This window comes from Balaenoptera acutorostrata, chromosome 19 (assembly GCF_949987535.1).
Source record: "Balaenoptera acutorostrata chromosome 19, mBalAcu1.1, whole genome shotgun sequence".
NCBI lineage: Eukaryota > Metazoa > Chordata > Mammalia > Artiodactyla > Balaenopteridae > Balaenoptera > Balaenoptera acutorostrata.
The window spans coordinates 63,621,231-63,646,528 of record NC_080082.1 but is presented as its reverse complement, the minus strand read 5'-3'; the positions used below and the strand labels follow the sequence as shown (position 1 = coordinate 63,646,528).

At 61.1% G+C, this 25,298-nt stretch overlaps 1 protein-coding gene across 6 annotated transcripts; it reads left to right on the top strand.

Moving 5' to 3' along the window:
• Window positions 1–597: 597 nt before the first annotated feature.
• PPP6R1 (protein phosphatase 6 regulatory subunit 1) lies at window positions 598–25,196 on the top strand. Of its 6 annotated transcripts, none has more exons than XM_057533485.1 (24): window positions 598–1,152; window positions 11,074–11,306; window positions 12,896–13,082; window positions 13,163–13,300; window positions 13,391–13,456; window positions 14,805–14,917; window positions 15,003–15,116; window positions 15,443–15,605; window positions 15,699–15,851; window positions 15,944–16,078; window positions 16,627–16,691; window positions 16,784–16,899; window positions 16,983–17,068; window positions 17,230–17,319; window positions 17,397–17,494; window positions 19,927–19,984; window positions 20,063–20,235; window positions 22,616–22,749; window positions 22,835–23,015; window positions 23,087–23,178; window positions 23,336–23,417; window positions 23,885–23,995; window positions 24,078–24,149; window positions 24,251–25,196. In XM_057533485.1, exons 2-24 carry the CDS (start codon window positions 11,080–11,082, stop codon window positions 24,252–24,254), a joined length of 2,658 nt encoding a protein of 885 aa, XP_057389468.1. In that variant the 5' UTR covers window positions 598–1,152; window positions 11,074–11,079; the 3' UTR covers window positions 24,255–25,196. The 6 variants fall into 6 exon arrangements, with proteins under 6 accessions (XP_057389468.1, XP_057389469.1, XP_057389467.1 ...); XM_057533486.1 differs by having other exon boundaries at window positions 16,980–17,068; window positions 23,108–23,178; XM_057533484.1 differs by having other exon boundaries at window positions 16,980–17,068.
• Window positions 25,197–25,298: the final 102 nt, after the last annotated feature.

Sequence of the window (25,298 nt, the reverse complement as noted above, 5' to 3'; positions counted from 1 at the left end):
AGAGCAAGATGGGACCTTAAAGAACATGGATACAAAGTCTAGGAGAACCCTTCCAGTCGATGTTGTTAGAGGATACTTTGTGCAGCGGCTGGCAACAGTAAAGACACGGCCTGGGCAAAGGCCTAGAAGTGGGACTGAAGTCAGCCCAAGGCACAGAGGAGGAAGGCGTCGAGAAAGATCGCGGCGGGACAAAAAAAACTCTTGGCAGGGGTTAGAGAGAAAACCCGAGATGGATTACTCAGGAGCCGACCCTGGAGCCGAAGCAGGAATGTGATTGGAGGAGACAGAAGAGCAAGTGGATTTCCAAAGGGAGCGAGGGGATAGAGAAATTCAGGAGCAGGATTTCCTGTGGACCTTTGGAACGGAGTCGCAGAGAAACGATGCCCTAGTGTGCAATGGGGCCTGCGCACTGGGTTGCCTGGGTTTACTCAGGGAGAGACCGTTGGCACAAAGCGGCGCAAGCACTTCTGCGGCGGAGTTATTCTAGCTGGGCGTGGTCCACAGCAGCTGGCCCAGCGCGCATGCGCACTGTAGGGCTCGGGCGCGTGGCCTCCGCACACCTGCGCACCGAGTCGGCGGCAGGAGGGCGGGGCTTCCTGCGTGCCTCCGTACTCGGGGGATTGTGGGATAGTGGCGGACGGAGCCGGGCGTCTGAGGCCCTGAAGCCGACTGCAAAGCCCGGGAGTCTCGCCGGTGTGGGGAAGGGGGCGGTGGAGGAAGTGGGCCTCGGCTTCCGTCAGCCGTTGCTCAGCACTGCGGCCTGTTCTGACTGCGGAGTAGGACGCCTTCTGTGACCGGCCCTTGCTTTTCCGCGGGGCGCGCCGGGCCGGGGAAACCGGGGCGACTTCCCAGCTGAGGGCCTACGCGGGCCTCGCGACCCCGCCAACCTCCCTCAGACACCTCGCCCGCGGGCCCCGGACCCCCGCCCCGCCCGACCGGCGCTGGCCCCTGAAACTCTGGAACTCGGCGCGCGAGGGCCCCCCTCCTAGGCCCGAAACGCGTGCGCGAGCCCCGGCGCCAGGGCGAGACCCCGCCGCCGCCCCCCGCCCCCACATACCGGCTCCCTGAGGAGGGGCCGGAGCCGCCGGCGGCGGGGCGGGGGGGGCGCCCCGATGAGCCCCGAGTGCGAGGAGCCGCCGCCCCCCCGCGCAGGTGAGCGGGCCGTACCGGGAGTCTCCCCGCAGTCCAAGCACCCGAGTCACCCTCCCCTCCCCCGAGTGCCCCGCCCAGGTATCCCTCGAGTTTCTTCACCCCTTTCCCTTCGGACCCTGTCCCTCGTCCGTGGGGGTTCCCCACCCCCGGTCTCTCCCTTTCAGCGTCCCAGGTCTCCTAGTCTCTCCCCCAAGCCGCCCTAGTCTCCTGTCTCTCTCCCCCAGCCCCCCAAGTCTCTTAGTCTCTCCCCTTCAGCCCAAGTCTTCTATCTCTCTCCCCCAGCCCCCCAAGTCTCTTAGTCTCTCCCCTTCAGCCCCCCTAGTCTCCTATCTCTCTCCCTCTCAGCCCCCCAAGTCTCCTAGTCTCTCCCCCTCTCAGCCCCCCTAGTCTCCTAGTGTCTCTTCCTCTCAGCCCCCCAAGTCTCCTAGTGTCTCTCCCTCTCAGCCCCCCAAGTCACCTAGTCTCTCCCCCTCTCAGCCCCCCTAGTCTCCTATCTCTCTCCCTCTCAGCCCCCCAAGTCTCCTAGTCTCTCCCCCTCTCAACCCCCCTAGTCTCCAATCTCTCTCCCTCTCAGCCCCCCAAGTCTCCTGTCTCTCTCCCTCTCAGCCCCCCAAGTCTCCTAGTCTCTCCCCCTCAGCCCCCCTAGTCTCCTATCTCTCTCCCTCTCAGCCCCCCAAGTCTCCTAGTGTCTCTCCCTCTCAGCCCCCCAAGTCTCCTAGTCTCTCCCCCTCTCAGCCCCCTTAGTCTCCTAGTGTCTCTTCCTCTCAGCCCCCCAAGTCTCCTAGTGTCTCTCCCTCTCAGCCCCCCAAGTCTCCTGTCTCTCTCCCCCCAGCCCCCCAAGTCTCCTGTCTCTCTCCCTCTCAGCCCCCCAAGTCTCCTGTCTCTCTCCCTCTCAGCCCAAGTCTCCTGTCTCTCTCCCTCTCAGCCCCCCAAGTCTCCTAGTGTCTCTCCCCATCAGCCCCCTAAGTCTCCTAGTCTCTCCCCCTCCAGACCACCCTTCCTTCCCCTCTCAGGCCCATCCCCCTGCCTCAGTGTCTCTTTTTTCCACATTCCCCTCCCTCACCTCGTGTCCTGCCTCCCCCACCTCACCTGTGATTCCACGGGAGCCCCCTGTAGTTTTTCAGTGTCTTCCCTCTCTGACCCCCCTAAGCCCCTGGGCTTCCACCCCCACTCTCTTCCCCTCTGGCCCACGCCCCATCGGACCCTTCCGCAGGACACCCCTTGCCCTCCCTCTCTCTGCCCCCGCTCCCCCCTCCTTCCCGATGCCTGCTTCGTAGACTCGGCGCTGCCTCCCACCCTGGGCCCGGGGAGCTAGGGTAGTGGGGCTCTCCCTTCGCCCCGACCGTGGCTCCCCGCCCGGCTGTCTCGGGCTGCGAGGAGGCCAGGGAGCCAGTTCCGTGGAGCGGCCGCCCCTCCACTCCGTCCCCTTCCTGTGAGGGGAGGCCGGCTGCGGGCACAGAGGGAGGGGGGGCCGGCCCAGGCCCTGCCCGGGGGAAGCAGAGGCGGAGCCGGACGGTCGCACTGGCTGGTGTAGTGACCGAGGTAACCCAGGGGGTTGTGGAGGCCGCGGAGCAGGGGGACTGGCGGGACCGGCTCAGCGGGTGGCGTGTTCTGTCTAGGAAGGATGAGTAGGAGTTGACAGGTGGAAAGTGGGAAGCAGGGCCTTGCGCGTGGAAGGAACAGCACGTGCACACGTGTGAAGGTGGGAACCCAGGAGTCCTGCGCGCCTGTGGTGCAGATGTGCTGGGAGCGTGGGCGGAACCCCGTGGTCGGGCTGCGTGTCCAGGCCCTGGAACGTGACCCGGTTAGGGTCTTTCTTGCTGGATGTTTTACATACCTGTACGTCAGTGCTGAGGACACGGTTGTTACTGGTACCACCAGCCTGATAGGCAGGCTGTTTCTGGAAAGGAAGATGTGTTGTCAGGTGTGGGACGGGCTTCAGAGTTGTAAAGAAGAAACTTCAGTGGGGTGTAGAGTGGCACTGACATCAGTGCTCTCCGCGTAGGGTGGTTCTGGGGGTTCAGCGTGCTGTTTGTAGAAGCCTGTAGCGGAAAGCAAGGCACAGGAAGTGCACCAGCGTTATTATTTAGTTGGGGGTTATCCATTGCAGTGGTTCTCGACTGGGGGGGTGGGGCGATGGTATCCCCCAGGGGACGTTCACTGCCGGTGGGAGACGTTTTTAGTTGTTACCGCTCGGGATGCTACTGGCATCTAGTGGGTGGAGGCCGGGGATGCTCGAGCTCCTCCAGCGCAGAGGACAGCCCCCCGCAGCACGGTGTTTTCCAGCCCAGCTGTCAGTAGTGCTGCAGTGGACGAACTCTGCTCTCTTGCTTGGGTGTTGTATCGTTGTGGCTTGTTTGCTTTTTTGCTACTGTGAGCTCGGCTGTGTGTTCTGAGTTGTGTACTTTCATTTACTTTTGTGTTTTTGGTAGTTAGTTTTGTTGGGATACCTACTGTTTCTTTCCAGTAAAGGAGAATCTGCTGGTCTCCCCCCAACCCACCCACCCACCCACCCAATGTTTTTTCGGGATCCATGGCCAAGTGACCATAGCAGGTCACCTTTCCCCTCTGGACTCCAGTTTTCATCAGTTCAAGAAGTATCTCTAAAACAACAAGGCCCTATTGTATAACACAGGGAACTATATTCAGTATCCTGGGATAAACCATAATGGGAAAGAATATGAAGCAGAATGTGTATGTATGTATAACTGAGTCACTTTGCCGTACGGCAGAAATTAATACAACATTGTAAATCAACTAGACTTAAATAAAATAAATTAAAGAAGAGAAAAAGTATCTCTAGCTGTGGGCTTGGCCTTATGCTAGGTCTCGGGAAACTGGCATCTTGCTGCGGGAGGCAGGCGACCGAACAGGCAAGTCCTGTCGCAGAGCGCTCAGATGCCATCGTAGTGTGACCGCGGGAGCTGTGCAAGTGTGGAGAAGGCCTCTAACGCAGTCAGGGGAGGCTTCCTGGAGGAAGTGGTGTCTGTGCCGAAGCCTGAAGGACCCACGAGGAGCCAGCTAGTCAGGCCCAGAGAGCTGGAGGGAAGGCAGAGGGAGCAGCCGAGCAGTCAGGTGTGGCGGGAGTGTTGAGCGCCATGCGGGTTGCAGCAAGAGATGAGGTGAGCGAGGCCTGGATGCCTTGGTGGAAACGAGAAGCCTTCCCCGCACTGCCGGCCTCCTAAAGGGAGCTTGGGCAGGCTCAGTACCTGGGGGGTGGGGACACACCTTCCTTTCCAGGCTGAACCATGGTTTCCCCCTGAACACTGGTTTTGTGGATCTTCCCATGGGAAGTGCCGTCTTACAGTGACCGTGAGGTGTCTCTCAGGGAAGAGACTGAGGTCCCTGGTCTAAGGCCCCAGAGATTGGAGTTTGGAGAGGCGGATTGGAACTCAGGCCTTTCTGACTTTGGATCACCCTATAACACTCACTCCTGCCCTCTGTTTTCCAAGAGCTATTTCAAAATCTATTCGTTGCTCTTTTCCGCTTTGAACCCATGACCGATCCAGGAGATGGCGCTGAATGGGAGCTTTCGGGCCCCTCCTCAGTCCTTGGCTGGGTATCCCATTCTCTTCTGTTTCCTAATTGTTCCATCCTCTAGGGTTGGACCAGAGCCGCCACCTCCCCTGGGCAGATGTGGTCTAGGGCCAGAGGGGGCGGTGGTGCCCCTAACTGCTGCCTCCCCACCCCCCCAGCCCCCCATGGGAAGGATGAGCCACAGGAAAGTCCCAGCCCGTCGTCCCGTGTGGCCTTGGCCAGGTCCCTCTCCTCTGGCCTCTGTGGCCCCTACTTCCAAATGGATGTCCCGCTGCTTACCTTGCTGGGTCCGTGCTGGGTCCTGCTGTTATCCATTGTCCCCTTCTGGGAATTGGAAGTCCCCCACCCCCATTTCATTTCAGATTTGGCTGAGAGCTGACGGACGGGGGGCAGTTAGAGGGTGGTGGTCTCGCTGTCCTCTGAGCTGCTGGGCCCTGCCAGGGGCTGGGGGCTGGCCAAGCCAGCAGCAGGTTCTCCCCTCCTGCGGCTCGCCTGGCCGCTGTCTCTTTAGGGGCCTGTTGGCCTGTGGTGGCTGAGGGCAGCAGCGGCAGCAGGCCTGAGATGGCCTCTCCCAATGTTGGGGTCTCTGCTGAGCCTCGGGGCATCTCAGGTGGCCACCCCAAGGCCCTCCCAGAGGCCTCTTCACACTTGACCTCCACTTCCGGGTGCTTCAGGGCCAGGGCAGGCGAGAAAGGGGTGGCAGATAAAGGATCAGCCCACGGGCTCCCTGGCAGGCGGGGCTGTGTCGGACGGTGGCAGCAGCGGCAGTGGGGACGCTCTGTGGGAGCTGCAGTCGGGCCCTGTCTGAGCCCAGGCAGGGCCAGGGGCTGGCAGGCTCCCGAGAGGGGCAGCTGGTGTCGGAGGCCTGAGGACAACGCAGCAAAGCAGGAAACCTGGGGCGATGGTGCAGAGCTGGCAGAGAGAGAGGTAGTTTTCGTTTTTAATGGCTTCCTTTCTCATTTACAGTTTCCCCTTCTTCCGTTTGCAGCCAGAGTCATGGTTTTCAAACGGTCGCTAAAAACCAGTAGGTAGTCACTTCCGTTTTCTTGAAGTTCGCTGAAAGTTGCAAAGAGTGGGGGTGGCGGGGTGTATGGCGTCCACCAGAGCACTTGAGTGACCTCGGTCACTCAGGCAAATGGGGCATTTCCTCAGGTCTTCGGTTTTTAGCGCCGTCACCCTGGGTAGTGGCTGTTCCTTCCCTCCTGCTCAGCAGTGTCCAGGCTCTGGCCTGGCCTCAGGGACAGATAGGAAAGGCCAACACCTGCTGAGCACCTGCTCTATCAGGACCACTGGCCTGACCCAGCTGTTCTCATGAAATGGCCCTTCCCGATGGCTGTGCCCCCATTTCACAGATGAGGAAACAAGGCATTTGGATGCCAAGTGCCTGGCCCATGTTCACCCCCTTAGAGAGAAAGAACGAAACCCACCTCTCCTGTCCAGTTCCCAGAGCTTCCTCCAGGAAGTTCCATTAAGTGGAAGGTGGGATTGACTGTCAGGACTTGAGGCTAGAGTGAATTGAGAGTTTGTGGCGGGGGAAAGTGGTTTTCTCTTTTTTCTGTTTTCTTTTTTCCACTTCTCCTGTGTCTGCATCTCCGTTCTGCGTAGAGCTTGAGACCTGATGTTTGTAGGATACCGACTACCACCCGACTGCCTCTGATCTTTGCAGCCTCCTCTGATTTTCGGAGGAGGGACCTGAGGTTCTGAGAGTTAAGGGGCCCCCTGGTTTCTGAGGCTGCTGGAGTCCACACCCCCCAGCCCTCCGCACCGCACCCGCTCTCCGTTCTCCGTTCTCCAGCAAGCCAGCTTTGGGAGGGAAGTCCTACCTGCTGTCCGAAGCAGGTGGGAGGGGTGGGGTGGGAGGAGCGTAGCCTGTGCCCTGTCTCCAGATGCTTTGGAAGTGTGTGGGCGTGCCTCAGCCTTGAGAATTTCCTCCTGTGCTCTGGAGAGGGCGCTGAGCTCTGGTTCTGCTGTGGCTCGACCCCTGCGGGTCCCCATCTCCTCAGCTATCAAATGGGAATAATAACAGCGCTGTACCTAGGCGTCCTGATGAGAGATACAGTGCCGTGCAGGTGCACAGGTTCTCGGAAGGGGTCGGCAGGGCCCTGTCCCCCAGCTCTGGGGGGCCTGCTTAGCTCAGGGGCAGCGTTGGCAGTGAGGGTGGGGAGGGAGGACCTGGGTGCGCTCCCGAGGCGGAGCCTTCACGCCTCAGCCTCGGCTCTGGCCTGGCGGCTTGTCAGCTCGGGGTGTCTTGGATGCAGAGCAAGGCCAAGGCCTGGCCCGGTCACAGCAGCCTCAGGCAGCTTTGGTTTTGTTTGTTTTTGATAACGTTTTTTTTTGTTGAGATGTAATTCATACACCATATATGACTTACTCATTTAAAGTGCACAATTCAACAGTTTCTGGTCTATTCAGAGTTGTGCAACCATCAGTCACCACAATGGATTTTTTTTTCAAATTTTAATGACTATTATAGACTTTTTTATTCCTTCCCATTTTGACAGTATATCCTAATCCAGACATTTTGTGGCTTAACCATTTATTTCTTTTTTTTTTTTTTTTTTTGGCTGCCTTGGGTCTTCATTGCTGTGCGCGGGCTTTCTCTAGTTGTGGCGAGTGGGGGCTACTCTTCCTTGCGGAGCATGGGCTTCTCATTGCGGTGGCTTCTCTTGTTGCGGAGCACGGGCTCTAGGCGCACGGGCTCTGTAGTTGCGGCACACAGGCCCTAGAGCGCGCGGGCTTCGGTAGTTGTGGCGCACGGGCTTAGTTGCTCCGCAGCATGTGGGATCTTCCTGGACCAGGGCTCGAACCCGTGTCCCCTGCATTGGCAGGTGGATTCTTAACCACTGCGCCACCAGGGAAGTCCTACAATGGATTTTTAAAATTGAGATATCGTTGACAAAGTTGTATACAATTGATTTTAGAACTTTTTTTTTTTAGAACATCCTTTTCCCAAAAGGAAACGCCATAACCGCTAGCAGTTCTTCCCCCCCCCCCTGCCCCCAACCCATGTCCACCAGCTCCTGAAAACCACTAATCCGCTTTCTGTCTCTATGGATTTGCCTTTTCTGGATGTTTCATGTAAATGGAAATATACAATGTAGTCTTTGGTGATTGGCTTTGTTCATGCCACCTGGGTGGCCTTTTGACCTCTCTGGTCTCCTTATCGCCGCACAAGTCTGTGATGTAGAAAGAGGTGGTGTTCTCGCCGTGGCGAGCTCCTTGTCCCTTGGGCCCAGCAGTGGCTGCCCCTTGAAGTGATTCTGGTCCCAGGTCCACCCAGCTCAGGAAACCCATTCAGGCCCGGCTGTCTCTTGAAGTGAAGAGGACGGTGGAAGGGTCCCTCAGAGGTCTGGGAACTGGGCAGAAGTGGGGAATTGCCCTTGTGCAAAGGCAGGTCTCTGAGCACTTGCAGAGCCGGGGGCGCTGCCTTGATTTCCTTTTGGAGCAGTGGTCCTCACTCCGACACAGGGACCCGCGTTCGGCACCGGGTTCAGCCCACTCTCCTTCCTCCCATCCCCAGCCTGCCTGCCCTGGTGGTCACCCCCACCCCACCCCACCCGACCTGTGACTGTGGTTTATAGGGAGCCTCTGAGTGTGGCTGGGGGAGACAGGGTGGGAGCGGGTCCCTTTACTGATGCCCTGACAGGTATGTCAGCTTCCTGCCTCAGGAGCAGGGTCCGTGGGAAAACTTGGGGTGTCTTTCAGTCAATGTTTCTGAGCACATATCGCATGCCAGGTACCGTGCTAGGTGCTGTCCAGGGTGCTCACAGCAGCCCAGCAAGGAAGGTTCTCTCTGCGTTGTCCACCATCCTATCAGGGCACATTCAGCGTAAGGGCTGTACAGGCTGTGAGGGACCTGGCCTAGCCTTCCTCCCTGAACTCTGAGATGTCCACTGAGTAAGTGCTAGACTTGCAGCTTAGCGTTTCGCTAAGCCCCACAGAGACCAGGAAGGAGCTGGTCTTCAGCTCCCTGAGGGTGTCAGCTGGTGAGAGCCAGGTGAGGGAAGGCCATAGCCAGGGCAGAGCCAGTGTGGGCAACCACCTTGGGCCTGAGCTCACTCACTTGTTTTGTGAGTGTTCATTGGCAGTGGCTGGGCACCAGTGAATGGGATGAGGCCCTGCACCCCGAGAAATTACCTCCTGGGGTTTGGGTGCCATCTCCACAGTTCGCCAGCCCCCAGACCTCGGTGCACCTCAGTTTCCTCACCTGTAAAATGGGGCCATCGGTTCCTTCGTTGGGGGCGGTTGTGAGGGTAGATTGAGATAATGGCTGTGTGGGCCTGGGAACGGTGTCGGGGGTGCAGCTAACGTGGTTTGTCCACTTCACGGGTCTGGTGTGTTGTCGGCAGAGTGCCCCCGTTCCCGCAGACCCGGAGGCCTAGGGCTGGAGGCAGTGAGGTCACACAGGAGGCTCCTCGGGGCTGCAGGCTCTGGAGGAGATGCGCCCTGAAAGGGCAGTCGCGGGGCGACATGTGAGCAGCCAGGCCGGAGCTTGCTCGGGGCCGGGGTGGTACCAGGGGACGTGGCCTGGGCTCGGCGCACACGTGGAGGTGGGTCGGCCGCGGGGGTGGCGGGTGTGAGAGGAGAGCCTGGGGCACGTACTCAGGCAGGACTGGGACGGTGAGTGCTGACAAGCAGGAGGTCCTGGGTGCGCAGCGCCAGGAGACGGTCAGGGGCCCCCGGGGTCTTCGTGCGGAGATGGGGCAGCCCCCTCAGGGTCTCCTGGGGGGAGCAAGCATGAGGTGCTCACGTTTGTGCTTCAGAAAAGCGTCCCCAGTGGGGTGGGGTGCAGGGCCAAGGGGGCGGTCCCGGCATGCTGTCGGACGGGACCCATGAGGCCTGCGGGGCTGGGGGCTCTCAAGTGCCCCCTGCGTCCACCCACTGTCTGGGGTCGGTGTCTGCTGCTGCCTCCCGAGGTCATGGTTCGTCCACTCCACCTTCAGCCGTAGGCGGCCAGGGCTTAGGAGCTGACATGAGTCCCGGCAGGGATTGCAGATTTAGAGCCACTTGTTCCCAGTCACTGAGAAGTCACCCTGAGGGCTGGGAGGAGATAAGCGAGGCTCCCGAGGAGGCTGGAAGGGAGAGCTGGGTGCTGGTGGCGTCTTGAAGGAACCGAGGGGCAGAAGGCCAGTCGCCTGCCCGCGGCCACACGTGCCACCCGGCTCTGCCCCGCTTTCAGCCCCGGCTGCTTCCCGAGTCGAGCGTCTTTCTCCCCTGGGCTGGTGCCCCGTCTGGCAGGCGCGCTGTCCGTGGTTGGGATGGTGTGGGCCAGAAGCGGCGAGGGAGGGCTTTGTAGGAGAGGGACCGGCGTGCGCGTCCGGGAGGTTGCGGGAGGGGCGTCCTGGCCTCTGGGTCTGTCTTCAGTGGTCTCCGCTTCAGGCGGTCTTCACGAGGTGGCTGGCGTGCGTGAGCTCTGGTCAGCGCCTGCACGGCGCTCGGGGGGCCCAGCTTACCCGGGTGTGGTTGCCCACTGCACAGTGGGGGGACCCCGGCCCCTCCCAAGGGCCGTAGGCACAGTGCCCGGTGCATAGGGAAGCTGAGTGGGCAACAAGTGGCCTGGGAGCCGGCGGCCAGCTCAGGGCGGGTCTCTACGCGGTGGTCGATGCTGGGAGCCTATAGAAATCTTCAGAGGAGCAGCCAAATCCCTGCTCGTCGAGGGCTTGGACCCACCTGGCACCTAGTCAGTCAGTGCTCCACCCGAGATGGCCCTAAGGCCAGTGCCGGGTCGGGTGGGCCACAGCCAGGTGTACAGGGTCTCCAGTGCTGGCCAGCGAGCTGCCATCCTCCAGTGGTGGGCGCTGGCTTTCCGTCCTCCCTGCTAAGGCGGTTCCCTGTCCTGGTTCCTTTCGGCCCCGGGCAGCGGCTGTTCTGGGAGCTGCCACCCCCTCCCCTCAAACTTTTCCTCTTCCTGTCGTGGCACTGGGTACAGGGGCTTGGGGGGTGTGTGTGTGTAGTGTCCAGGCAGCGACCACAGCCTGGAGACGTCGCAGACCTTCCTCCCCCTGCCCCTACCCCACACCCTGCACACGGCACGGAGATTGCCGGGCTGGATGGCGACCGTGCTGGCTGTCAAGGGGCATTTTAATTTGCTCGGCAGTGCGGATTGAAGCAAGTCTGATGCCAGAGGTTCCAGGATGAGCACACTTCCAGCCTAGATGTGGGGACAGCGGACACAGGCCCTGGGGTGACAGGATCACAGCAGCTCCGTGCACAGCGTCGGGGCTGTTTCCACGGGGCCTGTGTGTGGTCGCACCCAGGGGTCTTACCCAGGCCTGGGGGCTCGGCAGTGCACAGGACAGTCGCCCATAGGGTGGTCCTCGCAGGCTGGGAGGTGGAGGGAAGCGGGCGGGGTCGGAGCCCACGTGTGACAGCCCCTGCCCGCAGGGCGCCATGTTTTGGAAGTTTGACCTGCACACGAGCTCGCACCTCGACACGCTGCTGGAGCGGGAGGACCTGAGCCTGCCCGAGCTGCTGGACGAGGAGGACGTGCTGCAGGAGTGCAAGGTCGTCAACCGAAAGCTGCTGGACTTTCTGCTGCAGCCGCCACACCTGCAGGCCATGGTGGCCTGGGTCACCCAGGAGCCGCCGGCCAGCGGCGAGGAGCGGCTGCGCTACAAGTGAGCCCCGCCCTGTCGGTCCCCCACGGTGGGACACCCCGACTTGCTGTGGACATTGTTGACTCCCGTTTTTGTTACGGGACTTCCCAGACATCTGCCAGGCGGAGGGATGGGCAGAACGAACCCGAGGACCCTTCCCCAGCCGTTAGGGGCGCCGCGTGTGGGCAGCCTGTTTCATTGGCCCACACCCCACCCTCACTTTATTTCCGTGGTATATTCAGTTGGATTTTTGTTCCCTTTTTGGAGTATGGGCAGCGTGAGGCCTGCCCCCTCACCCCCCACGTCCCCAGTGCCCAGCGCGACTCCAGGCGCTAAGGGTGTGCCTGTGCCCCCTCCCCCATGCTCTTCTGCCCTTCCCTCCCACCGTAGGGCCCTCGGGTGTGCCAGGGAGGGTGGACGAACAGGGCAGGGCCCTGTTGAGGGTCAATGGGAATCGTCTCCATGACGGGCGGCTTCTGTCTGCCCTGGTCTCTGCTGCCCTTTTTTTTTTTTTTTAATTTATTTATTTATTTTTGGCTGCGTTGGGTCTTCGTTGCTGTGCGCGGGCTTTCTCTAGTTGCGGCGAGCTGGTGCTACTCTTCGTTGCGATGTCCGGGCTTTTCATTGCAGTGGCTTCTCTTGTTGCCACTGTAACTAAGCGTGGGCTTAGTTACTCCGCGACATGTGGGATCTTCCCAGATCAGGGCTCGAACCCGTGTCCCCTGCATTGGCAGGTGGATTCTTAACCACTGCACCACCAGGGAAGTCCCTCTGCTGCCCTCCTTGAGCCCTGTGCAGTCTGTCCTGGACAATCCTCCTGGTTCCCTGGTGTCGCCCTCTCCCCGGCCCCTCACACTGTAGACACGCAGGTGGTCCTTACGAGCTCTGCATCTTCTGTCCCCGCAGGCCTTGAGCCAGATGGGGAGTAGGTGACTGCTTCTCCTCACTTTGCCCTTTGTGAAGCGGGGGTCTGTGAGGTGCTGCCAGCTGCTTAGTGTGGGGTCTGGTGCGCAGTGGGGACCTCGGGGGGGGGCCAGCAGACTGTCCCCTGTGTCCCCCAGTGTTCATCTGTCACTTACCTGCCCCCACGTGTGTCTGCTCCCTTCTTTGCTTTGTTCGCCCGGCCTCTGTACCCCCTTGAGCGTGTCCAGCAGCCCCGTGGACGGGGCTGTTGCTCACAGTAGCAGGGAGCCTCCATTCTGACACCTGTGCCGAGCTGCCCCTGGGCTCCCTGCCCTGCCCTGCCCCAAGGAAGCCGCTTCCCAGAGGCCTTACAGTTTATGGGGCAGAGCTGGAGAAGGTTGTGGTCCCCCAGGGCCCTGGGTGGCACACTGGGTGGGGCAGCCCTGTCCCTGTCTGTACAAGGAGGTGAGGGGGTGAGGTTGGATTTTAGCAGGGTCATCGGGGCTGGGCCTGGGTCAGACTGGAGGGTTGGGGGTAGAGGGATAGAGGGACAGGTGTTGGGAGGGTGTCAGGTCCCCTGACTCCAGGCTCAGGAGGCTGGATGCTGCCTTGGGGGGTGGGGAGCGTGAATGGGCTGCGACTGGGAGGCGGGGTGGTTCGGCCTCCGCCCCCACCGTGCCGTCCCCAGCCCTTTCTGGGTGTGTCAGGTACCCCAGCGTGGCCTGCGAGATCCTGACGTCGGACGTGCCCCAGATCAACGACGCGCTGGGTGCGGACGAGTCCCTCCTGCACCGGCTTTACGGCTTCCTGCAGAGCAGTGGCAGACTCAACCCGCTGCTGGCCAGCTTCTTCAGCAAGGTCATGGGCGTCCTCATCAACCGCAAGACCGACCAGGTGCCTGGGGCCCCGAGGAGGGTGGGCGGGCGGGCGTGGGGCCGGCTCCTGCGCTGACGTGCCAGTCCCCGTGTCCCCAGCTCGTGTCCTTCCTGCGGAAGAAGGACGACTTTGTGGACCGGCTGCTGCAGCACATCGGCACCTCGGCCATCATGGACCTCCTGCTGCGCCTCCTCACCTGCGTGGAGCGGCCGCGGCTGAGGCAGGACGTGGTCAGCGTGAGTGCCGAGGGGCCGCGGCGGGGCCGTGGGCGGGGCTGGGCGGCAGGAGCGGGGTCAGCGAGCGGAGCGCCGCCTTCTCGCCCCCAGTGGCTCAATGAAGAGAAGATTGTCCAGCGGCTCATCGAGCAGATCCACCCCTCGAAGGACGACAATGTGAGTGCAGCCCACCCACCTGACGTTTCCAGCCTCCGCCCCACGCCAGCTTGTCCCTCCACTCCCTTCGTAAACGAGCTGATGAGAGAAGGAAGCACTTGGAACTGTGTGTATTTGAGTGGGGGGCTCCTGCTGAGAACAGAAAAGGGGTGTACACACGTGGAACGTTTCTCAGGAACCTGGCCCATCATCCCATGTGGGGTCAGGGCTCTGAAGGGGGTCCTTTGGCCCTGGCCCCTCGCTGCTGCCCTTCCCAGGGGCCCCTCTCCTCCTCCCCTCTGTTGCTGGCTCTGTGGCCTGGTGGGTCTTCCTGTCTCTTGTGCCTGGATCAGCTCTGCCGGTCCTTCAAAGAAGCCCCCCAGGAGCCCTGAGTCTGTCCTCGCGGCCCACTGGCTTGTAGGCAGAGGTCCACAGGCGCAGGTAGTGAGCACCAGGCACTCAGCCAGTGCCTGGCCTGGGAGAGTGGTGACTGTCCAGGCCTTTGTGGCAGAGGGACGAGGGGTATCTGCCATGAGCCAGGTGGCAGGGCATCTGTGAGGGGCTCTGAAGTGCGGCCGGTGGCCTGATTGGTCTTCATGGGTCGGGGGTCTGTGTGGGTGGGCCCTGGAAGCACCTGTTGGGTTAGACTCAGAGTTCTGCTTATGTTTCTTTTTGTTTATTTTGCGACAACTTTATTACATACCACATGACTCACCCATTAAAAATATAGGATTCAGTGGCTGTTAGTATATTCACTGGGTCCTGCAGCCTTTGCCACGTTGACTTTAGAGTATTTTTCATCACTCCACAAGGAGACCCTGTACCCATTAGCTGCCCCTCCCCATTTCCCTCATGGTTGCTTGGCCCCCACCAACCATCAGTTTGCTTTCTGTCTCTGGGTTTGCCTGTTCTGGACGTTTCGTATAAGTGGATTGCATGGGGCAGGGTCTTCTGTGACTGGCCTCTTTGCCTTAGCACCAAGTTGTCTGTGTTCATCCGTGTTGTGGTGTGTGTCAGCGCTTCATCCTTTTCTAAGGCCAAAGAACGTTTTAGTGTGTGGATAGACCACGGTTGCTTATCTGTTCACCAGGTGGCAGACGCCCGGGTTGTTCTCCTCTGTGGCTACTGTGGATAGTGTGGTGTTTGTGTGGGGTGTCTCCTCTTCCAGGAAGTCGTCTCTGGTTTCCCTTTCTCTCTGTCGTCTCTGCCTTGCCAGTGTTCGGTGCTTTTGTTCTCTCCCTCGGGAGGCACTGTGTCCCGGGGTCTGCGTGACCCTGTGTCCTCAGGGGCGGGTGGCCAGTCTTCAGCTGGTGGGGCTTCCCGACACCGGGGCCGGCCCGGGGTGCCAGCTCTGTCTCCCCTCCCCCAGCAACATTCCAACGCATCCCAGTCCCTGTGCGACATCATCCGCCTGAGCCGGGAGCAGGTGATCCAAATGCAGGACAGCCCGGAGCCTGACCAGCTGTTGGCCACCCTGGAGAAGTGGGTTTGCGGGTGGCGCCCAGGCCACAGGGAAGGGGGGCCATCTGGGGGCCCTCCTCCCTGACGCCTGCCACCCCCGCCCCAGGCAGGAGACCATCGAGCAGCTCCTGAGCAACATGCTGGAGGGGGAGCAGAGCCAGTCCGTCATCGTGAGCGGGATCCAGGTGCTACTGACGCTGCTGGAGCCCAGGAGGCCCAGGTGAGCGGCTGGCCTCCCTCCCTAGGTGACCCCTCGGAGCCCCACCCTTCGGTTCTGGGGTGGGGGTCGCTAGGGTTCCGGAGAGGAGTCCTCCTGTTCCCTCTGGCAGACGAGGAAACAGGGTGAGTAGACCGCCTGTAGCTTCGAGCTGGCCTTTGGGATCCGGGCTGCTGGGGTGGGTCACTGCCCCCAGGATCCCGGGCTCCCAAGGGCAGCAGCTTCTCCCTCCCTCCCAGGTGTGGCCCACACGTGCAGACGTGTGCACACACGTGCAAGTGCACAGGCTGTCTTGGCGGTTCACTCTGCCCTCTACCGTCCCTCTGCAGGTCCGAGTCTGTGATTGTGAACAACTTCTTCAGCAGCGTGGATGGGCAGCTGGAGCTCCTGGCCCAGGGAACCCCGGACAGCGCCGTGTCCAGCGTGGGGACCCTGCATGCCCTGCGCCCACGGCTCAGCCGCTTCCACCAACTCCTGCTGGAGCCGCCCGAGGTGGGCAGGGTGCGTGGGGGAGGGGTGGCAGCAAGGGCGCCCCGCCGTCAGGGCGGTGCTGGGGCAGGAACTGAGCCTCTCCCGTGCCTGCAGCTGGAGCCGCTGCGCACGACATGGGGCAGCCTGGCCCCGCCGCTGGGCAACACGCGGTTGCACGTGGTCAAGCTGCTGGCCAGCGCCCTGAGCGCCAGTGATGCGGCCCTGACCCAGGAGCTCCTGGCGCTGGACGTGCCCAACACCCTTCTGGTACAGGGGACGAAGGGCAGGGGGCGGTTGGGTGGGGAGGACGGGGCCGGGGTGGGGGCCGCTCAGAGCCAGCCTGTGCCCCTTACCCCCAGGACCTCTTCTTCCACTACGTGTTCAACAATTTCTTGCACGCCCAAGTGGAGGTGTGTGTAAGCACGATGCTGAGCTCCGGGCCCCCTTCCAACAGCAGCTCTGACACACCCGCCCAGAACCCTGTCGTGAAACACGTGAGTAGGGCTCCCAGGTCCCCCCTTTGATCTCGGGGGGTGGGCTCTGCCCCACACCTGCCCCTCGCCTGTTGTGTGCTGCCAGGCCATTCATGTGCCGGGCACTGGGGGCTCAGCCTCTTCCTTAGTTGGAGAGTCTTGGAAAGTAGAGGGTGACGTGTGGGGGTGGGGCTGAGTGGAGTGGTGACCTTGGGGGACAGTGGGTGTCCTGGGGGACCAGGAAGGGTTCTCCCAGGGTGATGGCCACCACGCTAGTGGGGATGCCTTTCTGGTTGTAGCCCGGGGCCTAGGGAGGAGCTGACCGGTGGGGCGCTGGGGGTTTGGACAAGCAGGAGTTGGAGGCAGGTGGAGTGGCTCTGGGGCTTGCTGGGTGGGCTGAGCGGGCGTCACACAGGCAGAGGGCGTGTCTGGGTGAGCAGAGGAGGAGCGTGTGTGTGCACACTCGCTGCACGCTCCTTGTAGGCAGACCAGGGGCTTGGAAGCGGGCTGGGGTAGCAGGGCCCAGCCGTGGTCCCACCCCACGCCGGCCCCTCGCTGCTCCCCCCCAGCTGCTGCAGCAGTGCCGCCTGGTGGAGCGCATCCTGACCTCTTGGGAGGAGAACGACCGCGTGCAGTGAGCGAGCGAGCGTCGGGGGCCTTCCCCGGGGAGGGCAGGGCTGGGCGGGCGGGGCGGGTCTGTGTCCAGCCGCGGCCCCTCTCGCCCAGGTCCGCAGGAGGTCCTCGCAAAGGCTACATGGGCCACTTGACAAGGGTGGCCAACGCCCTGGCGCAGAACTCGGAGAAGGGGCCCAACGCCGAGCAGCTGGGGCAGCTGCTGAAGGGTGAGGGCTGGGGCCGGCCCGGGGGTGGGAGGAGGCTGGGCGCCCGGGGCCTTGTGTCCTCACAGCCCCCCTTCCCCCAGCAGAGCTGCCAGAGCAGCAGCGGGAGCGGTGGGAGGTGTTCGTGTCGGGACCCCTGGCGGAGACCAACAAGAAGAACACGGTGGACCTGGTGAGGCCCCTGCACCCAGGCGCGCCCATGTCAGCCCTCGCCAGTGCTCCTCCCCCGGTCCAGCCCGGACGCCCCTCCCCGCAGCCCCAGCTCGCGCGCGTCCTCTCTGGGGGCTCCGCGGGCCCTGACCCCTGCCCCCCCCCCCCGCCCCCGCTGCCCAGGTGAACACCCACCACCTGCACTCCTCCAGCGATGACGAGGACGACAGGCTCAAGGAGTTCAACTTCCCGGAGGAGGCGGTGCTGCAGCAGGTGGGGGCGGTGGGGGGGGGCGGGGCGGGGAGGCTGTTCTGGACGCCCGGCCCTGACTGCCCCCCGCACCCTGGCAGGCCTTCATGGACTTCCAGATGCAGCGCATGACCTCAGCCTTCATCGACCACTTTGGCTTCAATGACGAGGAGTTTGGGGAGCAGGAGGAGAGCGTGAAGTGAGTGTGGCCCCGGGCAAGGCCAGGGGCAGGCGGGGCCCGGCTGGCCATGTGGCAGGAGGGGTGTGAGGCAGCAAGGCAGCATGCGCTCCCGCGGCGTGCTCCTCCCGCCGTCCTCCCTGCTGCCCCCCAGCCCCACGTGGGGCTCAGCCTGGAGAGCAGCCGGCCTCGCGCCCTCTCCCCGCCTCTTGAGGACCAGGCCGGAGGTGTGGGCGTCCTGGGACGCGGGGGCTGGCTGTGCAGAGCTGGGCTGCGGAGCTTGTGGGACAGACACTCGCGGACTCAGAGCTGGCCGGCCTGCCTGCCCCCACTGCGGAGGCCTCAGGGCCTCATGAGAGATGGGTTTTCAACGACCAGGTCTGATTATTTGTGTTTGTCCTGTAACACTTTGACAGCAGTCGCTTCTGGCCTTGCGCTCGTGAACTACCTTCTTGTCCCAAGTTTTTTGCTGACAGAGAAAAAATTAAAAGTTTTAGTGGTTTGTCATTTCACGAGCAGCCTTACGACAGCAACGGGTAAATAGTGAAGGGAAGGGCAGGCAGCGAGAGTCTGAAGGGGAGACTGTGTCGGGGTGGGAGCGGAGCAGCCGCCTGTGGACTCGCGCCGGGCCCTGGGGGACGTGCTCAGTGACCGGCGCAGCCAGCGCTGTCAGAGCAGAAGATGAGTCCATGACGCCCAAGACAAAGTGGAACAGTCACCGAAGGGCGTGCCGTGGGGGTGTTCCTGAGCGGGGTGGTGACAGAAGGGCCCAGCTGGCCCCTTAGGGGCTGCATGTGGGGGCCGGGGCCCTGGCCTGGCCCGTTTCATCACAGGCAGCATGCCGGGCCCTCTCAGGTGTTGCCCACTTAGGTGCCATGGCGACCCTCTGCTCGGGGCTCAGGAGCCCATCTGCAGCCGGGAGACGCAGCGTTGTCCCTCACCCCGGGGCACTCACCAGTTACTGTGGGAGGGTCAGCTGCGTTCTCTCGGGCCCACGGCCAGACAGAGGCCCTGTAGGCCTCAGAAGTGAGGTTCGTGTCTGCTGCTGCTCCGTCCCGCACGGCGCCCGGTGCTGGGAGGCCCCTGGAGAGGAAGGACGCTGGCCAAGGAAGACACCACCCCTCCTGGCGGGGGTGGTGACACTCGGTGAATGGCCTCAGCTTAGCCGGCTGCCCTTTTGGGATGAAATTGTGTTACTTCTTCCGTCAAGATAAATTCCAGTGAGGTTAAAAGCTTTAAATGTAAGAAAAAAGTAAAGCCATGAAGCATTCTGGAGCAGAAAATGGATGAGTATCCTGAGTCTCAGGGCTGCAGGTGCTGCTCGCGGGGCTCTGGCTGCGGTGCCTTGCAGCTGCGCGTGCGGGCTGCTGCCTCTCTGTGGAGGAGACGGGAATACCTGCCCGGGCGGTGCCTGTGAGCCCGCCTGTCACCTGCGTGGACCGCGGCTGGTGCCGAGTCAGCACTCGGGGGTTGTTCATGTACTTCCGGAATCAGAGAGACAGAAAACAGCCTGGGGAGTCTCCCCACCGCACGGCGTGGAGCCCGGACCTCGGCGTCGATACGAAGTGCTCTTTCCATGGAACAGGAGGAGGACGGACTGGTGCCCCAGGAAAAAAAGGGGGTGCAGGGTGCAAACAAAACAAGTAGGAGGCTGTTGAAAACTTGCACAGTCTGCGGGTAGGAGTATAAATTGACAAATCTCTTTCCACAATTTGTGTCAGTATTTAAAATGCATGGATTTAATTCCTTAACCCAGGAATTGCACTTTTGTGAGGCCTTCTGAAAGAGAAAGAGTTGAGCAGAGGTGGGTGTGGGCGGATGTGGACACTGAAAGGCTGGACATTGGAGATGATGAACACTCCCCACGATCCCTAGGATCACTCGCTCCCATCTGGGTCCTGCCTCGGGCTGGCGGTGGGGCCCACACAGAAGCGTTTTTGTTTCAGCTCCAAGGCTGATTCTTTTGGCCCAGACTGACCCTCGTTGGGCTGGGGCGATGCTTTGTGTGGGGCGGCCCGTGTGAGGCTGCATCCAGTAAAGTCACCGTGAACAGTGAGCCGTCTCCTGGGGGAAGCGTGTGCATAGAAATAAATAATCTCACCCAGCATGTGATCTCAAACCCTAAAAACAGCCTCTCCAGCTAGGTTCTGTGTCCCTTATTTTGCGGTAGAGGAAACAAGGTTCAGGAGTCTTAGGTGGGGCCTGACCCCGTCTCCTTGTGGGACCTCACTCGGCTGGGGGTGTGCAGCTTGGGCGGCTCACTGAACTCCGCTCTGCAGACATCTCCGCTGATGGAGGGTGCTGCCAGAGCTGATTTGGGGTTACAGATCAGCTTTAGCGAGGAGGTGCGTTCGCTGGTACAGGGCCCGAGGAGAGCGAGGGTCGTCCAGCAAGGGGATGAGAGGGGGAAGTGGCCGGAGCCTCCCCTCACTGCCCCTGTGCCTCTCCCGCAGCGCGCCTTTCGACAAGACGGCCAACATCACCTTCTCCCTCAACGCCGACGACGACAACGTGAGTGCTGCCCCGACCCCTGCTGGTGGGGGCGGGCTGCAGGCAGTCAGCTCACCTCACACCCCCCCGCCCCCGCAGCCCAACGCCAACCTGCTTGAGATATGCTACAAGGACCGGATCCAGCAGTTCGATGACGAGGAGGAGGACGAGGAAGAGGGCCAGGGTTCGGGGGGGTCTGATGGAGAGGATGGTGCCTGGCAGGGCGGCCAGCTGGCCAGGGGGGCCCGCCTGGGCCAGCCCCCGGGTGTGCGGTGAGTACCCTCCTGCAGGCTCCCCAGCACAGCGGGGCCACAGGGCCCATGTAAAATGGTTTTCATCAGCTGGAGTGAGTGAGAAAAATAAAGGAGAATGTAGTGTCTGTATTATTTGGGGCGCTTTCAATTGTGAGTGATAAAAACCCAATTCAGATGAGTTCAGTTACAAGAGGAGTAGGATAACCGCTTGTGCAAGGCTGGAACAGTAGGTGGGTCCTTCAGGTACAGCTTGGTCCAGGTGCGAATGAAACCATTATCTGCCCCCACCCCCCACTCTGCTCTCCCCTGTGGTAGCTGTCAGGCAGGTGTTCTTCCCAAAAGCGCAGTAGGTGTCCTGTCAGCTCCTTTCCCAAATTTCAGTGAAGTGAGACATGATGATTGTCCCTCCCTCACAGTCCCAGCATGTGGGTCAGTAAGCTGGAACCAGCTCTTTGTATAAGCAGTACATTATTTTTTCTTTTACTGGCTGGCCCCAGAATCACTGACTAAATGCATTTGGGTGGCATAGGTTTGCCAGTGTGAATACCAACTCAGGGCCTGCAACTTGACCCCTATGGCTTCTGATTTGAGGGTTAGAGTGTTTTAACTTTTTAAATTGACGGGTGACTAGCATACAGTCAAGTAGACGAATCTTAAGTGTCCGGACACGTGGACATCGCTTTGCCAGCACCCAGAGGAGGGAGCAGAACCATTCTTGTACCCCTGTGCCCCCTGCTGGCCTCCCTCCGAGGGTGACACTCTCCTGACTTCTTGCCCTATAGATTTTGCCTCTTCCTACATGTGAGGCCCATCCCTCGGGTAGGTGTGGTTGTATGTCACTTCCCATCCGCTGGTGTGTCATTGTGTGACTGCCAAGTTGATTTGCTCTTATGGGTGTCATTGCCAAATCCAAGGTTGTGATGCATCCCTGTGTTTTCAACGTCAGCTCTTAACGTTTAGGTTTTTGATCCACCTTGAGCTAGTTTTTTAGATGTGTTGGGAGGTGGGAGGGTCCGGCTTCATTCTTCTGTGTGTGGGAATGCCAGTGTCCCAGCATCACCTGTTGAAGAGACTCCCCACTCACTGGATGGTCTTGACACCTCTGTCAAAAATCTTTCTACTGTACATGCAAGGGTTTATTTCTGGCCTCTGTCTTCTGGTCCATTGGTCTGTACACCTCTCTGTGGCGGGGCCACCCTTGATTACTGTTTCGTCGTAGTGAGTTCTGAACTTGGAAATGTGAGCATCCAGTTTGTTCTTCTGTTTTAAGTTGTGTTGATCATTCCAGGTTCCTTGAGATTCCAGGTGAATTTTAGGATCAGTTTGTCAATTTCAACAGAGAAGCCAGCTGGGATTCTGAGAGGGATTGCCCTGAATCTATAGGGCAGTTCAGGGAGTGTTGCTATTTTAACAGTATTTTGTCTCCCAGTCCATGAACATGGGATGTCTTTACATTTATTTAGGTGTTCATTACTTTTCATAGTGTTTTGTAGTTTTCAGAGTATAAGTTTTATGCTGCTTTTGTTAAATTTATTCCTAAGCATTTTATTCTTTTTGATACAATCCTGAGTGGAATTGTTTTCTCAGAGTCATTTTGAAGTTGTCATAAGTGTATAAAAATACAAGTCTCTTGCACATTGATCTTGTATCCTGCATCCTTGCAAAACTTGCTTGTTCTAACAGTTTTAGAGGATTCCTTAGGTTTCTATATACAAAATCACCCATTCTGCAGTTAGAGATAGTTTTGCTCCTTCCTTTCCAAGTGGGAAGAGCACTTCCCTGATCTGGGGGGACATCGGGTCTCCCTGTTGAGTGTGACATGGGTTGTGGGTTCTGGAGACGCCCTCCGAGGTTTCCAGGTTCAGGAAGCTCCCTCTACCCTGTCCGTCTGCCCAAGCGTCTGGCTCGTTTGCACCGTGCGGACGAGCCCCTTCTGGTCATGGCAGCCAGTGACCGTGGAGCAGCACCCACGGCTGCTTAGCGGTTCCCCATCGGACACAGTGTCGGGTTGCGTGTTAGTCAACACTCAGCCTTACGTTCGGAGCAGCTGCGCTGCTCTGCTTTGCCCTCCTCCGAGGCTATAATGGGTGGAGAAGAGTGTGGAGTCAGCCTTCCCTGCGAGGGCTGTGCAGGGGGTGGGAGGTGTCCCCGTTCCTGCTGAGGGCTGGGCGGGGCTTTTCTGCCCCTGTGCTGCTGGCCACGCTCTTTCCAGAGGGCACTCAAGTTCCCACCTGCCTTCCCACCACCATGGGACATGGGCTCTTTCTCTGGGCCTCTTCCCCGCTGCCCCCTCCTCTCCATCCCTTTGATTCCTTCCCATCGTTTGCCTGGGGCCGGCCTTGGTGGGGTCAGGAGGGTGCCCAGCACAGTGGCTGACTGACAGGTGTCCCTGGGGCAGGAGCGGAGGCAGCACAGACAGCGAGGAGGACGAGGACGACGAGGAGGACGAGGACGACGAGGATGGTGACCGGCGGGTGGCCCGTGGCAGGGCTGGGCCCACCTCTCACCCCAGCCCTGGCCCCCAGCCTCCAGGTGGGTGCATGCGCGGGGCGGGCGTGGTCGGGTGCATCCGGCTGTCTGCCTCTGTGCTCACCCCTGCGCTGCTCTCCTCCTCCAGACCCCGGCTGGACAGCTACCTTTGACCCAGTGCCTGTGGATGCCCCGACCGGCCCCCAAGCCTGCAGGGAGAAGGAACTGCACTCTGGGCCCCCTGCCCCACAGGAGCCCCGCAGCGGGCCCCCGGACCTCCCTGCCCCGAGCCCAGCTGGCCCTGCGGCCCCCAGCACCCTGCAGCTCAGGTGAGGCCTAGTGGCGGGTGCCCAGGGCCTGGTCGCCTTAAGCTCCAGCGCCGACCCCAGCTGCGCCTCAGGCTCCTTCTCTTGCCTCCTAGGTCTCAGGATCCCATCCCTTCCTCAGCACCTCAGGAAGCCACAGACGGCAGCCAAGTAGCGGAGCCCTCGGGTGAGCCGCTCTCTACCCACCCCCCGTCCTGCCCCCCTCACCCTCAGCCCTCCCGTACACAGCTGTCCCCTGGCCTCGCCCACACCTGCTCCTGAGGAGTGAGGCTGGTGTTAAGCTCGCCGAGGCTCACACCTCTGGGCCACTCTACTCCGCACAGCCCCCTGCCAGGCCTTGGTCAGTGCTGGGGACCTCCAGGCCACCCTCAGAGGGACGCACCCCGCCCCCAGCTCCTCGGACAGGTAACTGGCTAGGGAGCAGCCGCTGGGGGGCCGAGAAGGGGAGAGTCTGGGGAGGCGGGTAGAGCCTGTTCCCTGGGCCATCCCTGCCCTGGAGCTGCTCCACGTGGCCCTTGCAGGACCCCCCTCCCCCCACGCGTGTGCCACTGCCTCGGAGCTTCGGGAAGCTGAAGGTCTAGGGCTGTGCCTGTGCCCACACGTGGCCACAAGCGAGGATCCTGGACCCCAGGGTCCCGTGCTCGGCGCTGGGGTGGGAAGGCCCGGCAGGAGCAGAAGGGGGCTGGGGGTGTGCAGAGCTCGTGCCCCGCTGACCTTGAGCTGCTCCTGCTGGCGGGCGGCTCCCAGGGGTCTTCGGATGTGAGGGACGTCCCTGAGCCGTGCACTCCTTCCCTGCTTGCGCGAGCAGGGGGCTGAGGGAGAGAGTGCCCAGCAGGGTGTCAGTGCCAGTAACCCCACGGGTCCTCCCGCAGTGCAACCAGAGACCCTGCTACCTCTGTCCCGGCCCCCAGGGCCCACCAGCCCCCCCAGACCACGGAGGGGGTGAAGAGCCCAGAGTCCTTGGGGCTCCCCCAAAGCCAGAGGTAAGCATGGTGCAGCCTCACAGGGCAGCTGGTGTTACGTAGGGGGCACTGACCTCCCCGTGTTGTCCCTCTCCCCCAACAGTGCCCTGGCCCTCGAGCCACTTCCGATGCCCAATGGCTCTGCCCCAGGAGGGCCGGCGTCCCCGGGCTCCCAGTGAGTGGTGGGGCTGGGGGCAGAGGGTGGGCTGGGGCAGGGCAGGCAGGGACTTCACGGGGTGGCAGGCTCCTCACGTGGGTCTTCCTCTCGGTTCCCAGGTAACTGCCTGGTCCCAGTGGTGGCAGCCAAATCCTCCGTACTCCACGTGGACCCTGTCCGGGTGGGGGCAGGGCAGGCTCCGCAGTGGCCCTGTTGCCCCATCACCCCATCCCTGCCCTACCCACCCCAGGTCCTCTGTGGACTCCCAGGAGGCTGGTGCCAGGGAGACAGGCCCCGCACCCCACCCCCGTTTGCACTGAGAAGAGAGGTGACGGAGTTTTGTCTCCTAGAATAGAGTCGGAGAGAGAGAGAGAGAGACCTATATTATATATTTTATATATATATATATATATATATATATGTGTGTGTGTGTGTGTATATATATATATATATATATATATATATCTCGAGGCGGGAGAGAGTGGGCAGGCGGGGAGCCAGAAGGAAGCAGGGCTGGGCGGCAGTGGCTTGGACCTCCACCCTGTCCCACTGGGGCTGCTGTGGTGAGGGTCCTGAGGCTGCCACCCACCCTCCCCTCCCACCATGCCCACCTTCCCTCCGGTGCAGACGCCCACACCCACACTTGGCCTTTCAGCTCAGGTCCACCTTGGGGGAGGGCCCGAGTGGGGGTCGTGCCTTTGCCCAAATCCCCTTGCCTCGGACCCTGCACTTTGACCCAGGCCGGGAGCTAAAAGACCCTCCACCTGGCCCAGCCAGCTCTGTGGGAGGGAGCTGGGAGTCCTGGTCCCAGGGGGCCTCCCCGGTGACATTCCCTCGGGGCCCTGACGCACTCACTGAGACCCCCCCCCCATCTCCCATGGACTCTGGGGTGGGGGTCTGGCTGGGGTCCCCGTCCTACTCCCAAGGGTCTGGGGTCCAGCCCAGCTGCCAAGTGACCTTGTCCCAGCTCCCTCTCCCCAGGCTGGCGTGCGTGTGCGTGTGTCTGTGCCGAGCTTCTGTTTCATATTGCAAATACAAACAAATAAAGGAAGACAGTTGAAGACTCTTGCTGCTCGGCCTTGAGTTCTGGGACCTGGGGTCGGGGAGCCTGAGCTGCTCCCGCGTCGTGGCCTCTGGGGGGGACCCTTGGAGCACGGAATCGGGCTC

What these genes read in the sequence shown, in the direction of transcription:
- PPP6R1 (XM_057533484.1), top strand. Translation starts at nt 11,080, where the DNA reads ATGTTTTGGAAGTTTGACCTGCACACGAGCTCGCACCTCGACACGCTG. An exon ending in GAGGAGAACGACCGCGTGCA is followed by an intron (nt 16,692 to 16,783) that starts GTGAGCGAGCGA and finishes CCTCTCGCCCAG; the next exon opens with GTCCGCAGGAGGTCCTCGCA. An exon ending in GCTGGGGCAGCTGCTGAAGG is followed by an intron (nt 16,900 to 16,979) that starts GTGAGGGCTGGG and finishes CCCTTCCCCCAG; the next exon opens with CAGAGCTGCCAGAGCAGCAG.